Raw genomic sequence first — 23,375 nt, 5'->3', positions numbered from 1 at the left:
TGTGATGAGGATGTTAGGAAATTATAGGGTGACCTGGACAGGTTAGGTGAGTGGTCAGATGCATGGCAGCTGCAGTTTGATGTGGATAAATGTATGGTTATCCACTTTGGTGGCAAGAACAGGAAGGCAGATTACTACCTAAATGGAATCAATTTAGGTAAAGGGGCAGTACAGAGAGATCTGGGTGTTCTTGTACACCAGTCAATGAAGGTAAGCATGCAGGTACAGCAGGTAGTGAAGAAGGCTAATAGCATGTTGGCTTTCATAACAAAAGGGATTGAGTATAGAAGCAAAGAGGTTCTTCTGCAGCTGTACAGGGCCCTGGTGAGACCACACCTGGAGTGCTGTGTGCAGTTCTGGTCTCCAAATTTGAGGAAAGACATTCTGGCTATTGAGGGAGTGCAGCGTAAGTTCACTAGGTCAATTCCTGGAATGGCGGGATTACCTTACACTGAAAGACTGAAACGACTGGGCTTGTATACCCTTGAGTTTAGAAGACTGAGAGGGGATCTGATTGAGACATATAAGATTATGAAAGGATTGGACACTCTGGAGGCAGGAAACATGTTTCCGCTGATGGGTGAGTGCCGAACCAGAGGACACAGCTTAAATACGGGGTAGACCATTTAGGACAGAGATGAGGAGAAACTTCTTCACCCAGAGAGTGGTGTCTGTGTGGAATGCTCTGCCCCAGAGGGCAGTGGAGGCCCAGTCTCTGGATTCATTTAAGAAAGAGTTGGATAGAGCTCTCAAAGATAGTGGAATCAAGGGTTATGGAGATAAAGCAGGAAGAGGATACTGATTAGGAATGATCAGCCATGATCATAATGAATGGTGGTGCAGGTTCGAAGGGCTGAATGACCTACTCCTACGTCTATTGTCTATTGTCAAATAGTAAGGGCATTACAACAAAAAGCAGCAAATCCAATTTCGGGGAAGAGAGGGAAGTGATTGGGGAGAATGGAAAAACGGTAGGATGTTTACGCATCAAATTGGAATGAATAAAATTGTATTATTCATAGCCAGAGAGAGTGCATGTGACAGAATTAGAAACAAATCAATTCTGGCAAGGTGCTTTTTTTAAAATAAAAGTTCTATAAACCATATAAAGGGTGATTCTAGTTTTAAGTTGTCTATTATCATTTTCTGAACTTTCTGATGATGCCATGTATTGTCCTGAACTTCTTCTGCTTTACAATTCAGAGTGAGAGGAAAATATTGTCTTCAGAGTGGGCTAGACTTAAACTCAGGATCTGGAAGTGAAAACAAAGCATAGACATTGCTGCAAAAGCTTAGCAGATCTGGCAGCGTCTGTGGAGATAGGTCTGTGGAGAACTCCTTTTCCAGCAATTGCATTTTTTGTTTCTTATTAACAGCATCTGCGGTTCATTTGGTTTTTATCTGGAAGTGAAAAGACTGTCTATGTCCTGGTCCCCCACTGCCAATTGTTTTCAGAGGCAAAATATAGTTCTGAGATAGAGGACTAATGTGGTTCAAAGTTAGATGGAGTTTATTTTCAGAAATCCTATTAGTGAAAATAAAAATTAATATTTTCACCACATAAATAAACAGAACTTATGACTGATGCTGAGTATTGTCTTGTAGCTGTTTCTAGACTTTTAAAGACAAGACAGGTTAAAGTTACAAATTATCGTGAGTAACTTACGCCATTTAGTTGCATGATTTAAGCTCTGAAATGTAATAAATGTGGCATTTAACCTTCCTGCATAGTTTGCTTTCAAAAATATAAAAATGAATAAATCTGGAAACACACCTTTACTTTCCACTTCTCTTTGATCTTCAGGAAGACGTCATATAGTTCATCGATTTCTTTGACTGAATCTTCAGGGCATGTGTGTTGGGGAATGAGCACAAAGTTCTTTACAACTGAATGTATGAAAAAAAGGAAAAAGTGAGGACTGCAGATGCTGGAGATCAGAGTTGAAAAGTGTGGCTCTGGAAAAGCACAGCTGCTGAGGCAGCATCCGAAGAGCAGGAGAATCGACGTTTCAGGCATCATTCCTGATGAAGAGCTTATGCCCGAAATGTCACTTCTCCTGTTTCTCGGATGCTGCCTGACCAGCTGTGTTTTTCCAGTGTTGAAGAGTGTGGTGCTGGAAAAGCACAGCTGGTGAGGTAACATCTGAGGAGCAGGAGAATCAATGCTTTGAACATAAGCCCTTCATCAGGAAATGTGATGCTTTTCCAGCACCACACTTTTTGACTGTATGAAAATAGCCAAGCTAAAGTCAGCGTGATGTAGCTCTCATCCACTTCAGAATAAAACTCCTGATTTCAACCAAATGAATCGGTAGACCTTAACAGCCAATACCACATTCCCTTTGAGCTAAATTGCACTCTAACAAGTATTTCTAATGTATTCACCAGAAAATGGCATGTGAACTGTTTAAAAGCCTCACAGAAATCCAAGCAAAGTTGAATTACAAATCTGCTGCTGAACTACAATCTTTCATGTAAATTATAATGAAAGTTTAGAGCCATTATTCAGACTTAAAGCTTTGATGATCAACAAACTAGATCCTTTGCTTTATCAGTTAATAGAAGACTTGGGCCCATGCACCTTGTCTCTTTCCTTGCCTGTTTTTTATTATTTTCCCCATCATGTACGAGAACTGTCTTTGACATTTAATACAGAGACTTGTTTAGTAGGTGTGTGAAACACATTTAGGCCTATGATGCTGCCAATTTCTGCATGTATATTTGGGATGTATATTTTTTGTACGTGGCTGTGTTACCAACAGTCAGAAACCTGCAAATCCATTGTCAGCTTGATTGTTCAAGTGTAAACAATAGCTTTAGAACCTGAATCATCGCTTGTCTCATGTATAATTTAACACATAAATGACACCTTGCATTGTAATTATATCAGCATAAATCCTGCATTCTGAAGGTTTCACTGCATTGATCCATAGTTGCACATACATTAATGCACGCAATTATCCTCCAACCCCCTGAGGGGTAACCTTATAGATGTTTATAAAATCACGAGGAGCATGCATAGGGTAAACAGACTCCCTGGGATGGGGGAGTCCAGAACTAGAGGGCATTGGTTTAGGCTGAGAGGGGAAAGATTTAAAAGGGACCTAAGGCAACTTTTTCATGCAGAGGTGTATATATGGAATGAGCTGCCAGAGGAAGTGGTGGAGGCAGGTACAATTACAACATTTAGAAGGCATCTGGATGGGTACATGATTAGGAAGGGTTTAGAATGATATGGGGCAAGTGCTGGCAAATGGGACTAGATTAATTTAGGTCAGCATGGACAAGTTGAACTGAAAGGTCTGTTTCCATGCTGTACATCTCTGTGCCTATGACTCTAAGCCACCCCACCCCAATGTGGTAGTAATCAAAGGTAAGATATCAATCATAAGTACAACAAATTCCTCATTATAATGATAACTGCAGATAATAATGTTTAGTACTGCTCTCGAAAGGTTCTTATGCAGTTCAAAGTAAGCTTTGTTTTTCAGATCATAACAAGTGAAAACGTTGGTATGACCAGTCTGGCCCTTTGGAGTCCATCTGTCTGTCTGTCTGTCTCTCTCTGTGCCGGATTCTGTTATCTTCGTACCTGATTGTCTTTTGAATATTGCTGAAAAATGTGCTGCTGGAAAAGCACAGCAGGTCAGGCAGCATCCAAGGAGCAGGAGAATCGACGTTTCGGGCATAAACCCTTCTTCAGGAAGTATCTTTTGAATATTCCCAATATCTGCGTAGGGACAGTCCTGTCCAGTAAATCCCTTTGAAGTCACCAACATGCACTTTATGTTGTATAGAAGGGAGTTTGTGAACCATTAAAACCACATTGTTTGTTTATTTACATGAAAGAGCAACATGTTGTGTCTGCATAATTCAGAGAAAAGCTAAAAGTTAACAATTAATATTGATCTGCATTTTGGGATCTTGGCAGTAGAACCTTTTTTTGAAAAACAGATATTTTCCGAATTGTGTTTTTTGAAGAGCAGCAGCACAGGTAAGCAATATTTGGTTTTTTGTCAGTGTTTGAGGGAAAGTTTTTTAAAATTAATTCACAAGATGAGGGTGTCACTAGGTACACCAGCATTTATTGCCCAGAGGGCTGTTAAGAGTCAACCACATTGCTGTGGGTTTAAAGTCACATGTAGGCCAGACTAGGTTGGAATGACAGCTTCCTTCCATAAAGGACATTAGTGAACCAGATGGGTTTGCCAACAATAGCTTTGTGATCACCATTAGACTCTTAATTTCAGATTTTTATTGGATTACAGAAACTACCAAAGCAGGACTTGAACCCAGGTCCCCAGAACACTTGGATTCATTGGTTAGCAATAATACCACTAGGCCATAGCCTCCCCATATGCGATATCACCATCTGTTCCTTTCCCTCACTGTTGAACTCCAGCCATCAACCTGGTTAGGGACTGACAAATCCCATCCACAGTTTTGAGACAGTTCTGGCTCAAACGGATACACTTTGCATTTTCTGAGCTGTTTGAGAAAGTTTTACACCAAACATAAAATCTTTTAAAATATGTTTCTCTTTTACTTTGTTTTCTTCCCATTCCCCAGGCATACGACTATCATGTTATTTCGATTCAGTTAGTAATATTAATGCAACAAGGTACGTGAGAAGAATGATTTGCCATTTTTGATGTACGTTATCCTTCACTTTAGTGGGCTCCATCACGTTGGACTATATTACCAAGATCACATGCAAAGACACAGGAATAGTTTAACTGCAATGGGTTCCCAGTCCTGGCAATGGAACAGTGAAGAACTATACCTGTGGTCCGAGATTTGAACTGAATCACGAATGGTTCCCTGGAGAAAGCATCCTCATCACCCAGCTGCATGTCTTCGTATTGAAAAACTCGTTTCACTTCCACAATATCATCACTATATGGAGAATATATGAATTGGTTAGGTGGAATAAACAGAACAGGACGAAGCCTATCAGACGCAAGTTTGATCATTGGATTGGGGATCTCAGCTGGTGCAGTTGTAGATATGCTATAATTTGGCTTAGTACCTCTTGTTAGAAATTTGTCTTTACAAACATTGGTTTATTCACTCGTTGGAAGGCTCTTGGGTCTCACAGTGGTACAATGGCCTGACAGGTTTTGTTTTCCTTCTGGAAGTCCATTTTGAATGTAACATTTATTTTTAAACAAATAACTGGCCTGACAATCTTTTAAAGAATATATTCCTTCAAGTAGTGTGAATTAGGGAGAACCTCCCTCTTCCTACAAGAGACAAATCAGGAATGCCTAATTCTGAATTGCTACACCGTTTAGTTCATAACCACTGACATTAATTTTGTACTTAATGTTAGAAGTATATTTGAACAGTTATTTTGAACAATGTATTTGAATTAAAATGCAGATTACTGGCTTGAATAAATGTATGCATTTTCCTTGCTCATTTGTTTCACTCTAGGATGTGGTCATCAACATTAATTTCATTAGTTTGGGTCCAACATTTTCAATTGGCATATTCCTTTACGCTGCTTTAGCATTCTAATCTTTCTTCACAAATCTGATTATTCTACTTGTGAAAGTGTAGGTCACTATAATGGAATAAATTAGCGTTGCTTCGTCTGCTGTGCAATGATAGGTCCAATGACAGAAATGCTCAAAATTCTGGTTGCTGAAAGAATCCAAGCAATTTAACAGACCAAAATAACATTGGTCTTTGGATATCTTTCAGACTCAGGACTTGTAGGCAGCCATTCTGAACTCTGAATGGAGAACCATAATCTGATTTTCTATGTGCTTCAAAAATCACACTGAGACATGGAATAGTGACTCTAGTCACTGTAGATTTGGGCAAGCAAACTATAGGAGATTGGAAGAAATTATTAATTAAGAGACAATATGGAACAAGGTATCTTTCAGATATGACGGATATAGGAAAACCAATGGCAACTGTCCATTATGTACCTTGTTTGCTTTTCCTTTCTCTTGGATACTGGACAGGTAAACTAGGGCGGTATCCACTGGAAAGAGGATACGGACAGTTTAGCACCTTGCCAAAAGTAAACATCATCACCTCCCCCACCACACCAAATAACAACATACACTGAAAGATACACATTATCTACCATGACTGATATATAGAAATAGCATTGCATCTGGAGCTATCTGGAATTTAATTGAACAAAGTAACTAGCCTCTCAGTCTTTTCATCTTGCACTCATCAGGACAGATGCAAGAATGTCAAATTTCAAAGGGAGTAATAATTTTTACACTATGAGAAACAGGGTGCTGGTTGACTGACAAATAGATTGCAATTGGTTGTGGTCCATGCATTCTCATGGGGAATGCACCAGGAAACTATTAACACACCCCACTTTGTTTAAATTTAAAAGGTCACCTCAAGATGGTTGAGATGTGCCATGGTCAATGTACCAGGAAACAGTGCCCTCCAAGCTCTTGTTTAGTTGAAAAGAGGCAATGCCTTTTTTTCTGCAGAAGATTAGGCTCTGTGTAAGGATAGGTGTGGCTTCTAGCAAGTGTAAGGATGCCATATTGTGAACGCAACTGATAATCTTAAACTCATGTAAGTGTAGTTATTACACACCCAGATTTTTCAGTTCATGCTACATTGTCACAGAATTATATCTGATGTTCAACACAATGTTCTGAGTTTTGAAAGCAAAGGCTGATTGAGTAAGATAGACAGCAGCCTGTCTTTTGCAAACAGCTGAAGGAATACAATGCTTGACATGATCTACATGCAGGTCATTGAAATGTATGGTCTAGATACTTAGCATCACACTGGCTCTGAAATTCATGTACCCATGTTACTCATTTGTGTGATAAGTAGAACTATCTGTTTGGTTTGACAACACGATCTTGTTAATAGGGAAGACCACTTCTGATACTTTAAAATAGTAACAGAGTAAATACTTAGCTTCACCTTTTGCTCACAGTTTTGGGATCTGTGACCTTGGCAGGATAACTTGGGGTAGAGTTGGCATTTTTCAGGACTAAAAATGGTGGCCCTAAGCCCATTCATGAATTTGTGCGCTATATCACAAGCAATGACCAGATAGCCATTATCGCACAAAACTTGTTTAAAGCATGCTATTACAGCATATAGCTTGAACAGTCTGCAATGGCTCAAAACCTATTTACAAGGTTGTCATTATGACCAATCTTATACAGCATGGCACTGTGAGAAGTCTAATGCCTATATTGACCCCTAGGGTAGGCATGTGGTTGATGTAGTCAAGAACCCATCAGCAGATTAATCAATCAATACGTCAAGGAGAGAGCATACATTAGACAGCTCCATTCCAAAGGTAAATTTGAATGCAGGATGAGCCCCATGAAGTTGTGTAAGGAACATTTTACATACACCTGCAGATTCAAATAAAGAAATTTATTATCAGCATGTGAGAGGTAGCGAAGTGTCATTCCATCAAAAAAATATTTATTGTGGAAACCGACAAACGTGTTAACGAGAGCTAGGCAGAGAGAGAGCCCATGGCAACCGCATCTGTCTAGAAGATTAAACTTGCACTCAGTTGCAAGAGTAGCTATGTTCATAGGTTCAATCAATATAGATTCAAATAAATGGTAGCATACCTAGATCACCACAATATAGTGACATAACTCACCATTTCCATACAGTAGTGAATAATCTCACAATGTCAGCAGTACTATCAAACAATTATAGCTATCACTTTACAACTGGACAGCTAATAATGGCTTCTCCCACCTTACTCTATCAATCCGAAAAGCATATTTTGATCCTGAGAAGGAACAATATAATTTGTATAAATTTATGGGTACACTCATGGGTGACAAATGGCTGATGGGACGAGAAGAACTACCAGCATCTGTGAAACCAAGCTGCAGTGCCTTTACAGAGAAAAGAGAAACAAATGGCAGCATGGGAAGATGTGTTGAGATAATTTTTAGACAAAATATGATAAATGTCTATGGTTGCCTTATATCCCAGAAAGTCATAATGGCTGTCAACATTAGTGAGCACTCAGATTTCATTTTTACTGTTGTTATTCTTCTGCCAATGTTCTTTGCAGAATATCGGTAATGTCAAAATTGTGCTGGTAATAGGATTTCACAGTAAGCAATTGCAAGTTTATTTCGGGCATAAATCTTTATTTCCTAAACACTATTATCATCATGTATCAGTGAGACAGAAGACAATGACAGTTGGCAATTTCATTTGCAGCTGCTATTGGCACAAAAAAGACCCAAGGACTGAAGATGATTTTTAGGGTTCGTTCTTTCTCGGTATCTTTCTATCTTCCTCTCTCTCTCTCTCTCTCTCTCTCTCTCTCATTTTCTCTCTCTCTTTCTCTCTATTTATCTCTCTATTATCTATCTATTTATATGTCGGGTTGCACGGTGACTCAGTGGTTAGCACTGCTGCCTCACAGTGCCAGGGACCCAGATTCGATTCTAGCCTCGGGAAACTGTCTATGTGGTGTTTGCATATTCTCCCCATGTCTGCGTGGGTTTCCTCTGGGTGCTCCAGTTTCCTCCCACAATCCAAAGATGTGCAGGTTAGGTGAATTGGCCATGCTAAATTTCCCGTAGTGTTAGGTGCATTAGTCAGAGGTATATGTGTGGAATGGGTCTGGGTGGGTTACTCTTCAGAGGGTCGGTATGGACTTGTTGGGCTGAAGGGCCTGTCTCCCTACTGTAATTAATGTAATTTAATCATGTCAATAGAAAAATGCTCATTGTTAGGTAGTGCAGAAATGTTGTGCAATAAGCAGACATGAAGTAGTGTCATAAAAGCCATAGAGAAGGGTTTAATTTGGCTCCATTGAGTAGAGACTGTGTCTCGCACTCGGTGAAATACATCTTAACCGTTTCTGAATGGAGTTAGTGTCAGGGAATCTGAGGGTATAATATAACAATTTGCAAGAGAAAAATTAGAAAAAGGACAAAGTATTAAAAAGGTTTATAAATTGTAAACTTTGACTGACTCTATTAAACACCTTATATCTGCACGCACTGCCTGTCACCATGCTCCATTGTAAATTCCTACCCTTGCAGTTATAATAGAAATGCCCTTTGTTAAATTTGATCTGCATCAACAACCTATTTGTTATGTGGAAATGCCACATAAATTGAGAATGGAAATTAAAGAATCATTAGTAACCTGTAACTAACCTGTAACTTTAAATTAGGAGGCAATTAGTTCCCCTTTCAACTCTGCTTCACCTGAAAACAACAGTTTTAATTCCCCTTCTGCAATGCCACAAGAAAGCAAATGTTACCAATTTTAAAAAGCCAGCAATTAATGTTTCATGTGCAATTATCGCTATCAGTGCACTGTACGTAAAAATTCCTATTAATCACATTTCAGACTTTCTCAACAATGTCTCTAGCTATGGCTAGTAAAAATGTGCATTGAATAACTTAAGATATAGATATAGGCCAGATCACTCTGAGAACACCTACATATCTTTTGAAGATACTGGGAACACTGACTTTCTAATGATGTTTACAACATGTATTCACAAAGACTTGCCACAGGAGAATGTAACCGATATCATAAGCTCTGTTTTGGAAGTAAAGTTCCCCAGAACAGCAGGTATATTACTCTGACAGCTGCAACATGGATCTGCCAAACAGGAACGAGATTCAAGCTTTAGATAGGTAAATCTGCAAAGACATGGAATAATGACGTTTGTCTGTTTTGTTTCAAGACACCTCTTTTGTCGTTCTATTTCAATTGATTATTTTTCTATGGTACTTGATGCTTGTGATTCATGTGGCTCACTTTTTGTGGGAGTAGATGTCTTGGGACACAGAACACCTGCATGCTCTGAGCTTGTCCGAACAGTTTTATAACAACTATACCCATTCTGTTGGCACTATCACATATGGCAGAAATCAAAGGTGTCCATCCTGTTGCCTTAGATTACCTGGCTATCTAGCCCTTAAGAGAAAGAACTTGCATCTTGTATATAGACTCCTTCACAATCTCTCAAAACTTTCTACAGTCAACAAAATGCTTTTTGAACTGATGTGATGAGGAATATGTGGCAAGCAATTTGCTCACAAGGTCCCAGGAACAGTAATATTACAGTGACTGGAAAATCAGTCTTACCGCTGTTGGGTTGAGGGATGAATATTGAGACTCCTGCTGCTGAGCAGAATGTTGCTAACTCTGCGGAACTGGATCTTTTATTGGGAGGTGAGCCCACATTGTCTGTCTCAAATAGTGCCCGAGACATGCCCAAACAACATAGCCCTACTAGTGTTTTATTTCTTATTCTTATTTGGAGTTGGTGGGGGTGGGTGGATGGGGTGGGGGGGGGGGAGGGTGGTGGTGTTGGGGGTTGCTGTCCTATTTTCTTTTGTGGATCTGCAACTTTGGAAGCAACTATTTTAAGTGTATTTACCTGCCTGTTTGTAAATCCTAGGCCACTCCACCAATATATGTCATTGTTAAGAATTTGAAGTATTTGCAAATTAATAACAATATGAATTTAAACTTTCAAAACTCCAAGGCCCCACACACAGCCAGAGCCAAAAACAGAAACATGGATATCCTGAATTAACATACATGAGAGTGTCAGCACTGAGGTCAGCAACATATTACAGCTCATTCTAAATCTTCTTGAATCTATATAAGTTGCGTAATGAGCAGCTAATGTAGACAATTTAGCTCAATTACGGCATCCCTATTTTGTAATAATCATAATGGAAGCCTAGCCATCTGCCTACCCTAGTCATTAGATGTCAATTTCTCCACTGAACCTGGTAACTATTCTCATCTGTTTCAAACCTGCCCTGAGTGATTGATTTTCAACTTGCTCTATGACTCATTAAGATCTAAATGGAGTGTGATAGCTCAAGAGATGGAAAACTTGATTTGTATTTAGAGGATATACCATCTACAGCAGCAAAGCTTTAACAGCCTGGTCAGAGTTCTTAACCATCTCCAACAGTGAAGAGAGATAATCCTGTCTGGTGAGTCACACTGGCTCTATCAGAATTGTAATCTTAGTCAGAAGAATCCTAATTGACTTCCTCACCAGACATCTGATTGTGCCCAGCAGTAGGGACACGGCCCCACTGGTTCCAGCAGCTAAGCAATGCATTTCTGATAAGGATTGGGAGTAGCATTCCAATATGGACATGGCAGCATGGTGGCTCAGTGGTTAGCACTGCTGCCTCACAGCACCAGGGACCCGGGTTTGATTTGGGCGGCTATCTGTGTGGAGTTTACACATTCTCCCCGTGTCTGCGTGGGTTTCCTCCGGGTGCTCTGGCTTCTGCCTACAGTCCAAAGATGCGCAGGTAGGTAAATTGGCTGTGCTAAATTGTCCATAGTGTTAGGTGCATTAGTCAGGGGGAAATGGGTCTGGGTGGGTTACTCTTCAGAGAGTTGGTGTGAACTTGTTGGGCCAAAGGGCCTGTTCCCACACTGTAGGGAATCTAATCTAAAAAAAACACATCTCCTTTTAATAAAACATTGCAACCTCTTCTTTCTGGAATGCTTGGGAGCAAGTATTTTTTTCCTTGCATTTCTGAGTTTCTGGATCATAGAATGACATTAGAATAGGTAAAAACAATGACTGCAGATGCTGGAAACCAGATTCTGGATTAGAGTGGTGCTGGAAAAGCACAGCAGTTCAGGCAGCATCCTAGGAGCAGGAAAATCGATGTTTTGGGCTTTTCCAGCATCACTCTAATCCAGAATGACATTAGAATGCCTAACTGCAAACATATAAATCAGTAGATGTCACTACAGCCATAAATATTTACCAGAAATTGTTAGCATTTTAACATTGTAATGAATACCGGCTCCAAAATTGTACTTTCAAAAGCACCACAGGAAGAAGCAATCAAACATTCATCATCTTTAGTAAGCCCATGCTTCAGCAGTTTGATTCAGCACCCAAACAGTTGTTTGTGAATTGCTGGGTATGCTCGAAATATTTCTGGACAATTGGTGTTTCAGACATTAGAGTACTAGATATGTGAGGTCATAATGTAATTAGTTATATTTTCTAGGCTACTATGAGATTACAGGTATATGATTTTATCTTCACGCATTGCAGCTCAGACTCATGAGAACTACCTCATTGACATGCTGCTTTGTACAGCTAGAATTCTTATGAAGCCTAATGTTCCACAGAAAGAGCTGGCTTGTGCATTTCAAAATGGTTTATATGCACATGATACTACCATTTGCATGCTTTTTTTTCAAATTCATTCATGTAGGCTTGACTGGCTAAACTAGCATTTGTGTCCTATTCCCAATTGCTCTTGAGAAGGTAGTGTTGGGCTTCCTTCTTAAACTGCTTTAGTCCTGGAGTGTAGGTGCATTAGGGAGGGGGGGGTTCCCTAACTTTGACCCAGCAGCACTGAAGGAACAGTGACATATTTTGAAATCAGGATGGTGTGAATCTGGAATGGGAACATGTAGGTTTTGTTGTTCCCACATATCTATTACTTTTGTCCTAAGTAGTGACAGTTGAGGGTTTAGAAGGTGCTGTCTGAGGGGTCCTTGACGAGTTGTTGCAGTCATGACTCTCACTGTGCATCAGTAATGGATGGAGTAAATGTCAAAGATGTTACTGCAAAGCTGACAGAAAGGATTTCATGTGCTGATATTATGACACAATTTTGTGACAGCACCAATGAAATGTACTTCCCACCATCACCCCAGGATCTGTTTATTACCTGAAAACTATCAGAAATAGCCAACTTAAGAATGGATCTTTTGCATTGACCCGGCTACTGACAGCAATGAGAATCGTGATACATGAACCAACATCTGAGGAGCGGTGTTAAAGCAGCTCCTTCCCCATTTCACCCTAATAGCATATAATGTGTTGCATTCTGAAACAAAGTGCCTGTGAAACAAGATATGGTCCTCATATTTGTTAGGCAAAAGTGGGTACTGCAGATGCTGGAGATTACAGTCAAAATTAGAGTGGTGCTGGAAAAGCACAGCAGGTCAGGCAGCATCCGAGGAGCAGGAAAATTGATGTTTCGAGCAAAAGCCTTTCAGCTGGAAATCATATCTGGTTCATGTCCCATATCCCATAACACCAGAAAACCAAGGCTCAGGAAAGCCCTTCCTGATGAAGGGCTTTTGCCCAAAAAGTCAATTTTCCTGTTCCTCGGATGCTGTGCTTTTCCAGCTCTCTTCATATTTGCCATTGATTCTTGACCATTTGCTTGACTTAGTCTCCACAAAGCATTTGCCAGCAAGACATAGAGGAGATGGGTGTCTTCTGAGACCCAACTCCTGCCCTTACTTCCAAAGCCCCTGAGTCTTCTCTCCACGACCCTCAATCTTATAATCCCAACACACCTTGCCAGAGAGTCATTTGAACTTTCACCTTCTATGATCCTGGGAGTCAGTCTGCTGTTTCCCAGGATCCCTGGGAGTTCCCTTGCTGACTATCTAGCTGAAAGAGAAGGATCCCATCTCTATAACAAGATTCCACCAAATGGTTTTTTATTTTTTTCAAATTGGTGTGCATTTTAAGAAAACCCTTGTTGCAATTATTGGGTGAAGCTCCCACTGGAAGGGAACAGGTTATAATATCCAAATATGAAAAAATAGCAACCTTTTGAGGCAAACTGGAAATATGTCTAGACACTGAACTTTCAACCTTGGAAAAACAAGCAAAAATTCAACTCTCTGCTTGTCAAATCCCCATTTTTGACATACTTTTGTGTTCTTTGATCTTTGCTTCTTTACTCACCGATAAACAAAGAGGTACTGCTCCTTGTAACTTGCTCGTCCCAGGGGTTTGCTTAGTACGAAGGAGTAATGGTTTGCAGCTTGTCTGCAGTTGTGGAAAAGAAAAAGAAAGGTAAGTGCAGAGAATCAACCAGCAGCTATCTTCACCCCTATAGATTGAAATTCTCAAGACTGGATTTTATTGGGGAACAGATTCCTGATCCTCCAACACAAGTCAAAAGTCTGCAGATAATATGTTCGGAGTCACCTTGATAAGTTAACACTGGGACTTTCATTCCCAACAAGGAGAATGTCCCAATTTAGAGAGCTTGAGCATCCCAGCCGACAGTTCAGGCATAAGCCCTTCATCAGGAAGCCCTTTCCTGATGCAGGGCTTCTGGCCCGAAACATCGATTCCCCTGCTCCTTGGGTGCTGCCTGATCTGCTGTACTTTTCCAGCGCTGCACTCTCGACTCTGATCTCCAGCATCTGCAGTGCTCACCTTCTCCACCCTGATAAATGGGATGGTAGACTTTGTCATATGAAGAAAGGTTGTATAGCTTTGATGATAGCTTAGATGATTGAGAAATGATCCTTATAAAACATATGCGGAATGGATGTTTCTTCTTTAGAATCACATTACGGAAACAGACCCTTCGGTCCAACCAGTCCATGCTGAACATAATCCAAGCTAAACTAGTTCCACCTGTGTACTCCTGGCCCATAATCGCTCCATACCTTTCCAATTCATGTACTTATCTGAGTGTCTTTCAAATGCTGTAACTGTGCCCATCTCTGCCACTTCCTCAGGAGGTTTATACCACATGCAAACCAACGTCTGTGTAAAAAAAGTACTCCATGGAGACATTTATTTTCTGTGTGGGTAAGCAGTCTGCAGAATTCTCATACCCAAACAAGGTTGCAGCTGGATACTTTTAAGGCTGAGTGAGTTAGTAAGAAAGTCAAAGTGTCTCTGAGGTAGACAGGAAAATGAAGGTCACAATCAGATTATCCACGATCTTACCAAATGGTGGAGTGAAAACAAGGCTGGACGGCCTACTCCTACTCCTAAATCTAAATCGTATGTTTAAATGTGGTGAGGACCAGAGAAAAGATTAACAGGGAATTCATACAGTGAGGCCTACAGCTGCCTCACAGCCCAACTAGAAAGTTACACTTTTTGTGCTGCCATTTGCTGCTTCCTGACAATACTTTATATGCAAATTCAATCAGGAAGTTGCGCAGGCTTTTGTTGAATTTCCATTGTGTACACCTGTATTCACACAGCAACCATTGGGAATTACAGAATTATTATGGTTCAAAATGAGGCCATTGGCCTATTGTCTCTACACTGACCGTCTCAACACTTTGACTAAGTGCCAATCTTTTCCCTGCAGTGATCTGCATCTGCCACCCATCTGTTCACTACAATATCATTGCCATTTTGAAGTTCTGCACAGTTTATAATTCTCCCAACTTCTGTTAACATGAAAACTTTGAAGTTGTCCTTTACACATCAAAATCCTGAACAGAGACCTTGGAGTCCAGGTTCATAGCTCTTGAAAATAGAGTCAAGGGTAGATAGGATAGTGAAGAAGGCATTTGGTATGCTTTCCTTTATTGGTCAATGTATTGAATACTGGAGATGGGAGGTCATGTTGCTGCTATGCAGGACATTGGTTAGGCCACTTTTGGAATATTGTGTGCAATTCTGGACTCCATCCTATCAGAAGTATGTTGTGACACTTGAATAGGTTCAGAAAAGATTTACAAGGATGTTGCCAGGGTTGAAGGGTTTGAGCTGTAGGAAGAGGTTGAATAGGCTGGGGATGTTTTCCCTGGAGCGTCGGAGGCTGAGGGGTGATCTTATAGAGGTTTATAAAATCATGACAGGCATGGATAGGAAAAATAGCCAATGTCTTTTCCCTGGGATGGGGAAGTCCAGAATTTGAGGGCATAGGTTTAGGGTGAGAGAGGAAAAATATAAAAGAGACCTAAGGGACAACTTTTTCATGCAGAGGGTGGTACACGTATGGAATGAGCTGCCAGAGGAAGTGATGGAGGCTAGTACAATTGCAACATTTAAAAGGCATCTGGATGGGTATATGAATAGGAAGGGTTTGGAGGGATATGGGCCGGATGTTGGCAGGTGGAACTAGATTAGGTTGGGATATCTGGTCGGCATGGACGAGTTGGACCGAAGGATCTGTTTCCATGTTGTACATCTCTATGACTCTATTTTCATGTATCAGGAAGACCAATACTAATCGCTAAAAACTCGACTGCAAACCTTCTTTCAGTCTGAAGAATACCAACCAACCATTACTCACTGTTTTCTATTCCTCAACTAATTTTATATCCACATTTCTAGACCAAGAAGTCACAGATTTAATGTAGTTTCCTAATGAAGCAATGATGACATCAGGAGAAACCTTTCCACACAGCAAGTGGTTGGGATCTGAATTACATTTCTGATAGTGTGATACAACCAGGTTTGATTGTGACACTCGAGTGAATTACATTATAACCTGAAAGGGAAAAATATGCAGCACTATGGGGAGAAGGTGAGGGAGTGGCACTCCTTTGGTGAATCAACACAGATACAATGCGCCAAATGATCGCCTTCTGTGCTATAGCAATTCTGGGATCCTCTGGTAGGTATGTCCCCACAAGCAGCAATGAGATAAATAAGGAGATAAATTAGTTTGTTGGTCATGGTTGAGGTGTAGAGACTGACCAAGACAATGAAATAACATTTTTGCTTTACTTCAGATAGCACCACATTGTCACAAAAATCAGCTGCTTGGAAGTAAGATCTTAACCGGTTGAGATACACGAGCAAATATTATGGGAATGGGAAGTGATGGAGTCAAAGGAAATAGCCTTAACAAATTTTCTTTAAAGATTCTACTTTGCTGCAAGTTTAGTCTTTTTGAATCATCATAAATATATATCATTTTCCCTACCCTGGCATCTGCCCAGCACCTTGACTCCACCTGCAACAGTTGACAACACTGTTCCCTGCCAATCCAGCACTCAGTTGCTGCCTCATGTCAAGACATGAACATATCATCTGGACCCAAGACTTTCAGTCAGTAGACTAGATTAGATTCCCTACAGTGTGGAAACAGGCCCTTCGGCCCAACAAGTCAACACTGACCCTCCGAAGAGCAACCCACCCAGACCCATTCCCTTATATTTACTCCTGACTAATCCACCTAATACTATGGGCAATTTAGCATGGCCAATTCACCTAACCTGCACATCTTTGGACTGTGGGAGGAAACCAGAGCACCCAGAGGAAACCCACGCAGACATGGGGAGAACGTGCAAACTCCACACAGACAGTCGCCCGAAACTTGGCAGGTTTTCATGTTATTAGGTTTAAATGAGACAGGTGAACATGCAAAATCCTATGACAGTATCTGGAGGTGAAGAAGAGGTTCTCCTGGTTAGGAGGCTGAATGTTTCTGCAACAATCAGCCACACAAAAAGCAAAACAAATGGCCATTCATCCCAATGCTAGTCGTACTATGCAGGAAGTGGCTGTGTCACACATGACAACCAAGTAGTTTGCTAGACTGCTTCAGAAGACAATTAAGATTGAAGCTTGTAGATTGGCCTAGAGTCCAATGTGAATGGAACTAGTTAGAAGTGACAGCCTCTCTGTTCAAAGACAGAATGAATCAGTTATGCTTTCATGGCAATAACCAGCCGTGTTATGTTCAATTTCACCACTTGGCATAATGACCTTTGAACTCCTGATTTCTTGGTGACTAGCCAAGCACCACTATCCCCAGACTACCACACATCAGCAGGTTGACTAATTGATTGCACTTACCTATTCAGCTCTTCCATCAGCCTTTTTGTGGCTTTTTCTGACTTGTCAGTGACTTCCATGATCAGGGTGATGTCATAACGTAACAAAATCTAAGCAAATGAAACAATTAAATGATGTTGTCATGTAGGACAGGCTAACACATTGAAATAAATCTTTAAAACTTTCCTTGTGAAAAGTTGCTCGATTTAAAGCAAGATCTTACGAAGGGAATATTCACTGGATCTTGATACTTCTAATTAAATACATTTCAAATCTAAAGGCCCTTTGATTTCTAGTCAGTCATCAATCAATCTCTATCTCTCTATTACTTTAAATGCAACATCGCTACTTCTCTTACAATAGTTAGCTGAAAAGCTGAAAATATTTTTGAGATTGGCTTGGGCCAGTATAAATTGCCACAAACACATCTATATATTAAAGTACCGATGAGTGGTGCACAGTAATAAACTCATTTGAAGACACTGATATAGAGTTCCTGTATATATTATCTGATATAGTGAGAAGGAAAGAAAGGGAGTTAGACATGTGGATCTGACTTTGACACTTGCATAAAAGAACATTCAGAGACAGTAAAACAAAGAACACAAAGAACACTTTCCTCATGTGGTAGGTTAAATCACAGGGTTAGATTTAGTCAAGTGGAAAGGTAGTGGGTCCTGCTACCTTCCTATCTCTGCCTTGATTATATTTATGGCAGGGAAGCTTGTGGACAGCTTTCCTGCCCCATCACAAATTCAGGTTCTACAGAGGGCAATTAAGGCTGGGGTCACCAAATTGCCACTAGTATTCACCCTGTAACAGGTGGGGGAACCTCCCATGTAGGGGAATTGAAAATTAAACAGTGAATTGCTCGCTGTTCACTCACCTGTTTCCTCAGCAGCCCTAGACCTCAGGAGGGTGTAGCATCAGCAGCATCCACTGCCTCCCTGGTGGCTCTGCTGATCAGAGGTAGGCCTTTGGCTGCTGAGGTAAGAGTCTGATGGAAATTAATTCAGCATACCTTCCCAAAGACAGGCAGAGCAGCTCTGTCATAGGCATTGCAGAGGGCAGGTCACCTCCCTTAAAAATCAGTTCTCAAAGGGGACGAGATTTCAATGGAATAAAACAATCTGACAATTTATTATAATGCATTGCAACATGCAATTTTACAATATGCACGATTCTGAGTTTTTTACACAATTAGCATTCCTGAGGTTGCAGTTCCAACTTAGTTAATTGGTTCCGCTGGGTTACTTGCTCATAAACAAACATATTTTTCCCTATATTTCCCACTGTGTGCATGCTGGTGTTGAAATCCCAAGGTACAGTTGGCAACTATAATTATGCATTCGCTTTTCACTTAGTAATCTTGACAATGTTGTTTTTTTAAAAGATTGTTGAGGTTTGTACATGGTCTTGGGGTTGTGGAAGTGATTTGGTCTGCTTCCTCAATGCATTTTTAGTTAGCTTGGAGTATTAGAGTGTTGAACAATCGATACTGTGAAATTATGATGAGACTCACATTGACAATTGTTGACACAACATTGGGTTTGGAGATTTTGCTTGTCCCAAGCCGTTGAATGTTAAATGCAGCAATCTTCATCTTTGCTCACATACATTCGATCCAGAATTCTAATAAAGGCAAAGAAACACACCAGCCATATTAACTTACGGACATCCCATTATCACAAAACTGATCATTCAAGTGAATTACATTGTTTAATTCCAAATGGAATTTAGTTACACTTTGTGATTGTACGTATTAGCTTTCTTGCCATTTTTGGAAAGGAAACATCTACTTAATTCTGGGTTGGTCATGCATTTGATTCAAGCTCCCTTCGTGCTTAATTTTGTGGCAAGTATGGAGTCAAACATATTAAGCAGGTCTTAGATCCAAACAGTTACCTGTGCAGCTGTGACTAGTCTCAGCTACAATGTTATAATGAGACACATCTGTCTCTAGGTGATACAAGAAAAAGATCAGCCAAGATTCCTGCTTCTGATCATTATCAGTGACTTCTCTGGAAAGTGGACACAAGGGAATACCAGGAAAAGACATTAATTGAGTAGCATCTGTTAAAACTCCAAATAATGTTCACTCATCTGTGACCTTTTTTTTAAATGAGTGGTATGGAGTCGAGCTTGACAGAGTATAGCTTTGTCAGAGTACGTAACTTCAGTATTTGATGAGTGAGGGGTTTCAGTGCCGTATGGGAACGAGACCTATTCTGAAATATTACAAGCAGTGCAGGAGTGAGACCAAAGGAGAACATAACTGATAGCTGATATCCAGATGCATTACATAGTCAAGTGTTTGATTCACAAATGGATAAGGTGGTAAAGAAGGTGTACAACGTACTTGCCTTCATTGGTTGGGACATTGAGTATAAAAGTTGGCAAGTCATATTGCAGCTGCACAAGACTTTAGTTCATCCACATTTGGAGTATTGAGTGCAGTTCTGGTCACTATACAAAGGATGTGGAAGCATTGAAAGGGTGCAAAAGAGTTTTACTAGGATGTTACTTGGATTAGAGTGGATTAGCTATAAAGGAAAGGTTGGACAAACTTGAATTGCTTTCCCTAGAGTGTCGGAGGCTGAGGGGTGACATGATCAAAGTGCATAAAATTATGAGAGATATGGATAGGATGGATAGTCAGAGTTTGTTACCCAGATAGAAATGCCAAATACTAGGGGACATAAAGTGAGAGGAGGAAAGTTCAAAGGAGAGGTGCAAAATGTTTTACACAGAGAGGTATGTGCCAGGAATGCGGTGCCAGGGGAGGTAGTAGAAGCAGATGCAGTAGCAACTTTTAAGAGGCATTTAAACAAACACATGAACAGGTGGAGAATAGAGGGATGTGGACTAATGGCAGGCAGATGGACTTAGTTGAGAATGGCATCATGCTTGACGGAGACATGGTGGGCCAACGGGCCTGATCCTGTGCTTTACTGCTCTATACATTTGTAGTCCCTGCCCAGTGCCAGAGTCAAGGATATCTCTCTGCAGGCTAGAAGGACAGAAGTAAGAGGGCAAAGATGGAATTTTGAGAATGCCAACAACATAAATACAAATGTGAAAGAGGTTCATCTGAAGGAGCATGAGAGGCTATGTTCAAAAATTTATAATCAAGTAAAAGCACACGGGTAATAGTCTTTGGGTTACTATCTGAGCCATGAGCAAAGGATAAATAATATCAGACAGACTTAAGTGTCAGCATGACTTAAAGTGGATGCGGAAGAGATGGGTTTCAGTTAATGGGACACCGGCACCAGTACTGAGGGAACTGTTCCATTAGAAAAGGTTTCATTTAAACTGCACTGAGACTAAATCCTTATGAGTCATAAAACTAGAGGAATGGAGAAGACTTTAAATAAATAGAGAAGACAAGGTTCAAGGGAAGGCACATTTCAAAGATTCAAAAGAGAGAACACCATAATATGCACAGTGATATGGGTAAGGATAACGAGTGTGTGAAAGGAAGGGATAGAGCATATAAACAAAAATGCGTCCAGTTATTAAGGTCAGAGCTGGAAATAAAGCATAGATCATAGATCATAGAATCTCTACAGTGTGGAAATAGCCATTTGGCCCAACAAGTGCTGGCAAATGGGATTAGATTACTGCATGAATTTATGTAAAACTCTGTTATCTCACTTTTTAGATTAGAATCAATCTAAACATCATGGTATAGACAGAGAACACAGGGGGCCAACACCTTCAACATATTGTCTAGCTATCACCCATTGTTAACAGCTAACCTGAGAATGCAACTTTAAAAAAAAGGATTTGTGATTTACACATGAAAGAAGTGAAACTATCACTGTATTCTAACAGATGAAAGGCTTAACAGACAATCAATTTTTCAATATATAATTTCAGTTACATCACACTGTAAATTTTTGCTATAAATTCTGTGTTAGGATCGAGCCCTCCACTATCACCTGACGAAGGAGCGTCGCTCCGAAAGCTAGTGTGCTTCCAATTAAATCTGTTGGACTATAACCTGGTGTTGTGTGATTTTTAACTTTGTACACCCAGTCCAACACCGGCATCTCCAAATCAGGATTAGATTAGATTAGATTAGGAGACCTGGTTGGCACGGATGAGTTGGACCGATGGTCTGTTTCCATACTGTACATCTCTGTGACTCTATGACTCTAAATCCACACTGACCCTCTTAAGAGTATCCCACCCAGACCCATTCACTTACCACTTTACATTTCCCCTGACAAATGCACCCAACCTACATATCCCTGAACACTAGGGGCAATTTACCGTGGCCAATTCACCTAGCCTGCACATAGAGTCATAGAGGTGTACAGCATGGAAACAGACCCTTTGGTCCAACCCGTCCATGCTGACCAGATATCCCAACACAATCTAGTCCCACCTGCCAGCCCCCAGTCAATAATCTTCCAAACCCTTCCTATTCATATACCCATCCAAATGCCTCTTAAATGTTGCAATTGTACCAGCCTCCACCACTTCCTCTGGCAGCTCATTCTATACACGTACCCCTACATCTTTGGGCATAAATGGTAACGAGGCAGAAATAAAGTTTTGAACTGACTTCACACATCAAGCATAATGAGATGGATGCTTTGGTCATGGAAGCAGAAATACGTTGTATAATATGATAGCCATTTGTTAGCAAGGGAAAGAAGTGACTGATGGGAGTAGTTTGTAGAAACTGCCCCCTTCAATTCAAAAACAATAGCCATACTTTGGAAAAAGTTACTGATTGAGAAGTAATAGAATTTGTAAGAAAAGTACTGTAATAATTTTTAGGCACTTCTAATCTTTAAGCAAACCAAGTGAGCAGAAGTAATTTTGAGGATGACTTTGCATATGTATTTGAGACAATTTCTTTAGAACAATGTAGTGGAAACAACCAGGAAGAGGTTATTTTAAATCTGGCAATGTTTAATGAGGCAGGCGTAAGTAATGATCTCCTAATAAAGAACGAATCTAGAAGTGTAACTATAATATTATCATATTTCATTTTCAGTTGAGGGCTGAGAAACATTGATCTGAAACCACTTTTTAAACATTGAATAAAGGAAATTACAGATGTGTGAGAATAAAGTTGCTAAAATAGACCTGGAGAATAAATATACTGGGGTAGATAAGTTTTGGCAGACATGTAAGGAGATATTTTATAAGACTTAACATTGGGGAAAATGACTATACAAAAGATGAACCATCCATGCCTAACTGAGGAACTCCTGAAGTAGAGTCATACCAGACTCAAAACATTAACTCTTTTTTCTCCATAGATGCTGCCAGACCTGATGAGTTTCTCCAATATTCTCTATATTTATGTAAAAATGGCACACTGAATGCATTGTAAGACTGTGCCATTGCATAAATCAAAAAAAGGTACTATGAATCAGAAATAGAAAATTCTGGAGCTACTCTGCAGGTCAAGCAGCATCTATGGACAGATGAAGCTAGGGACAACATGCTGAGTTGTTTTTTTTTGTCAGAACCCAACATCTTCTTTCTAGGGATGAAGTCACCTGACAAGGAAGTAGCCCTCCGAAAGCTTGTGATTTCAAATGAACTTGTTGGACTATAACCTTATGGCTTGTGACATCTGATCATGTTTTTCGTCTTCCTCTGTATCTCCAAGTGGGCTGATTGATGCTTCAGTAATTTTTAACAATTTATATTTTCCAACCATAGTAGACATCAATTAAATGCAAAAGCAAAGGCAGGGGATTTTAGTCAAAGTCAAAACCATTAAAGGAAAAATGGCTTTGACTAAATTATAGAATCATAGAATCCTTACAGTGTGGAAGTGAGTCATTCGGCCCTTCGTGTCTACACTGCTCCTCCAAAGGACATCCTTCCCAGACCCACC

General features: G+C 40.2%; 1 protein-coding gene across 1 annotated transcript in view; it reads right to left on the bottom strand.

Annotated features, from left to right (window-relative positions):
- The window catches only part of LOC140483645 (deoxyribonuclease gamma-like), a 33,488-nt gene that overhangs the window by 7,491 nt on the left and 2,622 nt on the right, over positions 1 to 23,375 (bottom strand). Inside the window, exons 2-6 of the mRNA XM_072581963.1 lie at positions 19,032 to 19,141; positions 17,531 to 17,619; positions 13,712 to 13,795; positions 4,784 to 4,896; positions 1,775 to 1,887 (exon numbers count right to left, since the gene is read on the bottom strand). Coding sequence (XP_072438064.1) covers positions 1,775 to 1,887; positions 4,784 to 4,896; positions 13,712 to 13,795; positions 17,531 to 17,619; positions 19,032 to 19,112 — 480 coding nt within the window. The 5' untranslated portion in view covers positions 19,113 to 19,141. The remainder of the gene's footprint in view (positions 1 to 1,774; positions 1,888 to 4,783; positions 4,897 to 13,711; positions 13,796 to 17,530; positions 17,620 to 19,031; positions 19,142 to 23,375) is intronic.

The sequence above is a fragment of the Chiloscyllium punctatum genome, chromosome 12 (genome assembly GCF_047496795.1).
Source record: "Chiloscyllium punctatum isolate Juve2018m chromosome 12, sChiPun1.3, whole genome shotgun sequence".
In the NCBI taxonomy this organism is placed as follows: Eukaryota; Metazoa; Chordata; class Chondrichthyes; order Orectolobiformes; family Hemiscylliidae; genus Chiloscyllium; species Chiloscyllium punctatum.
This window is presented reverse-complemented; position numbering and strand designations above follow the sequence as displayed.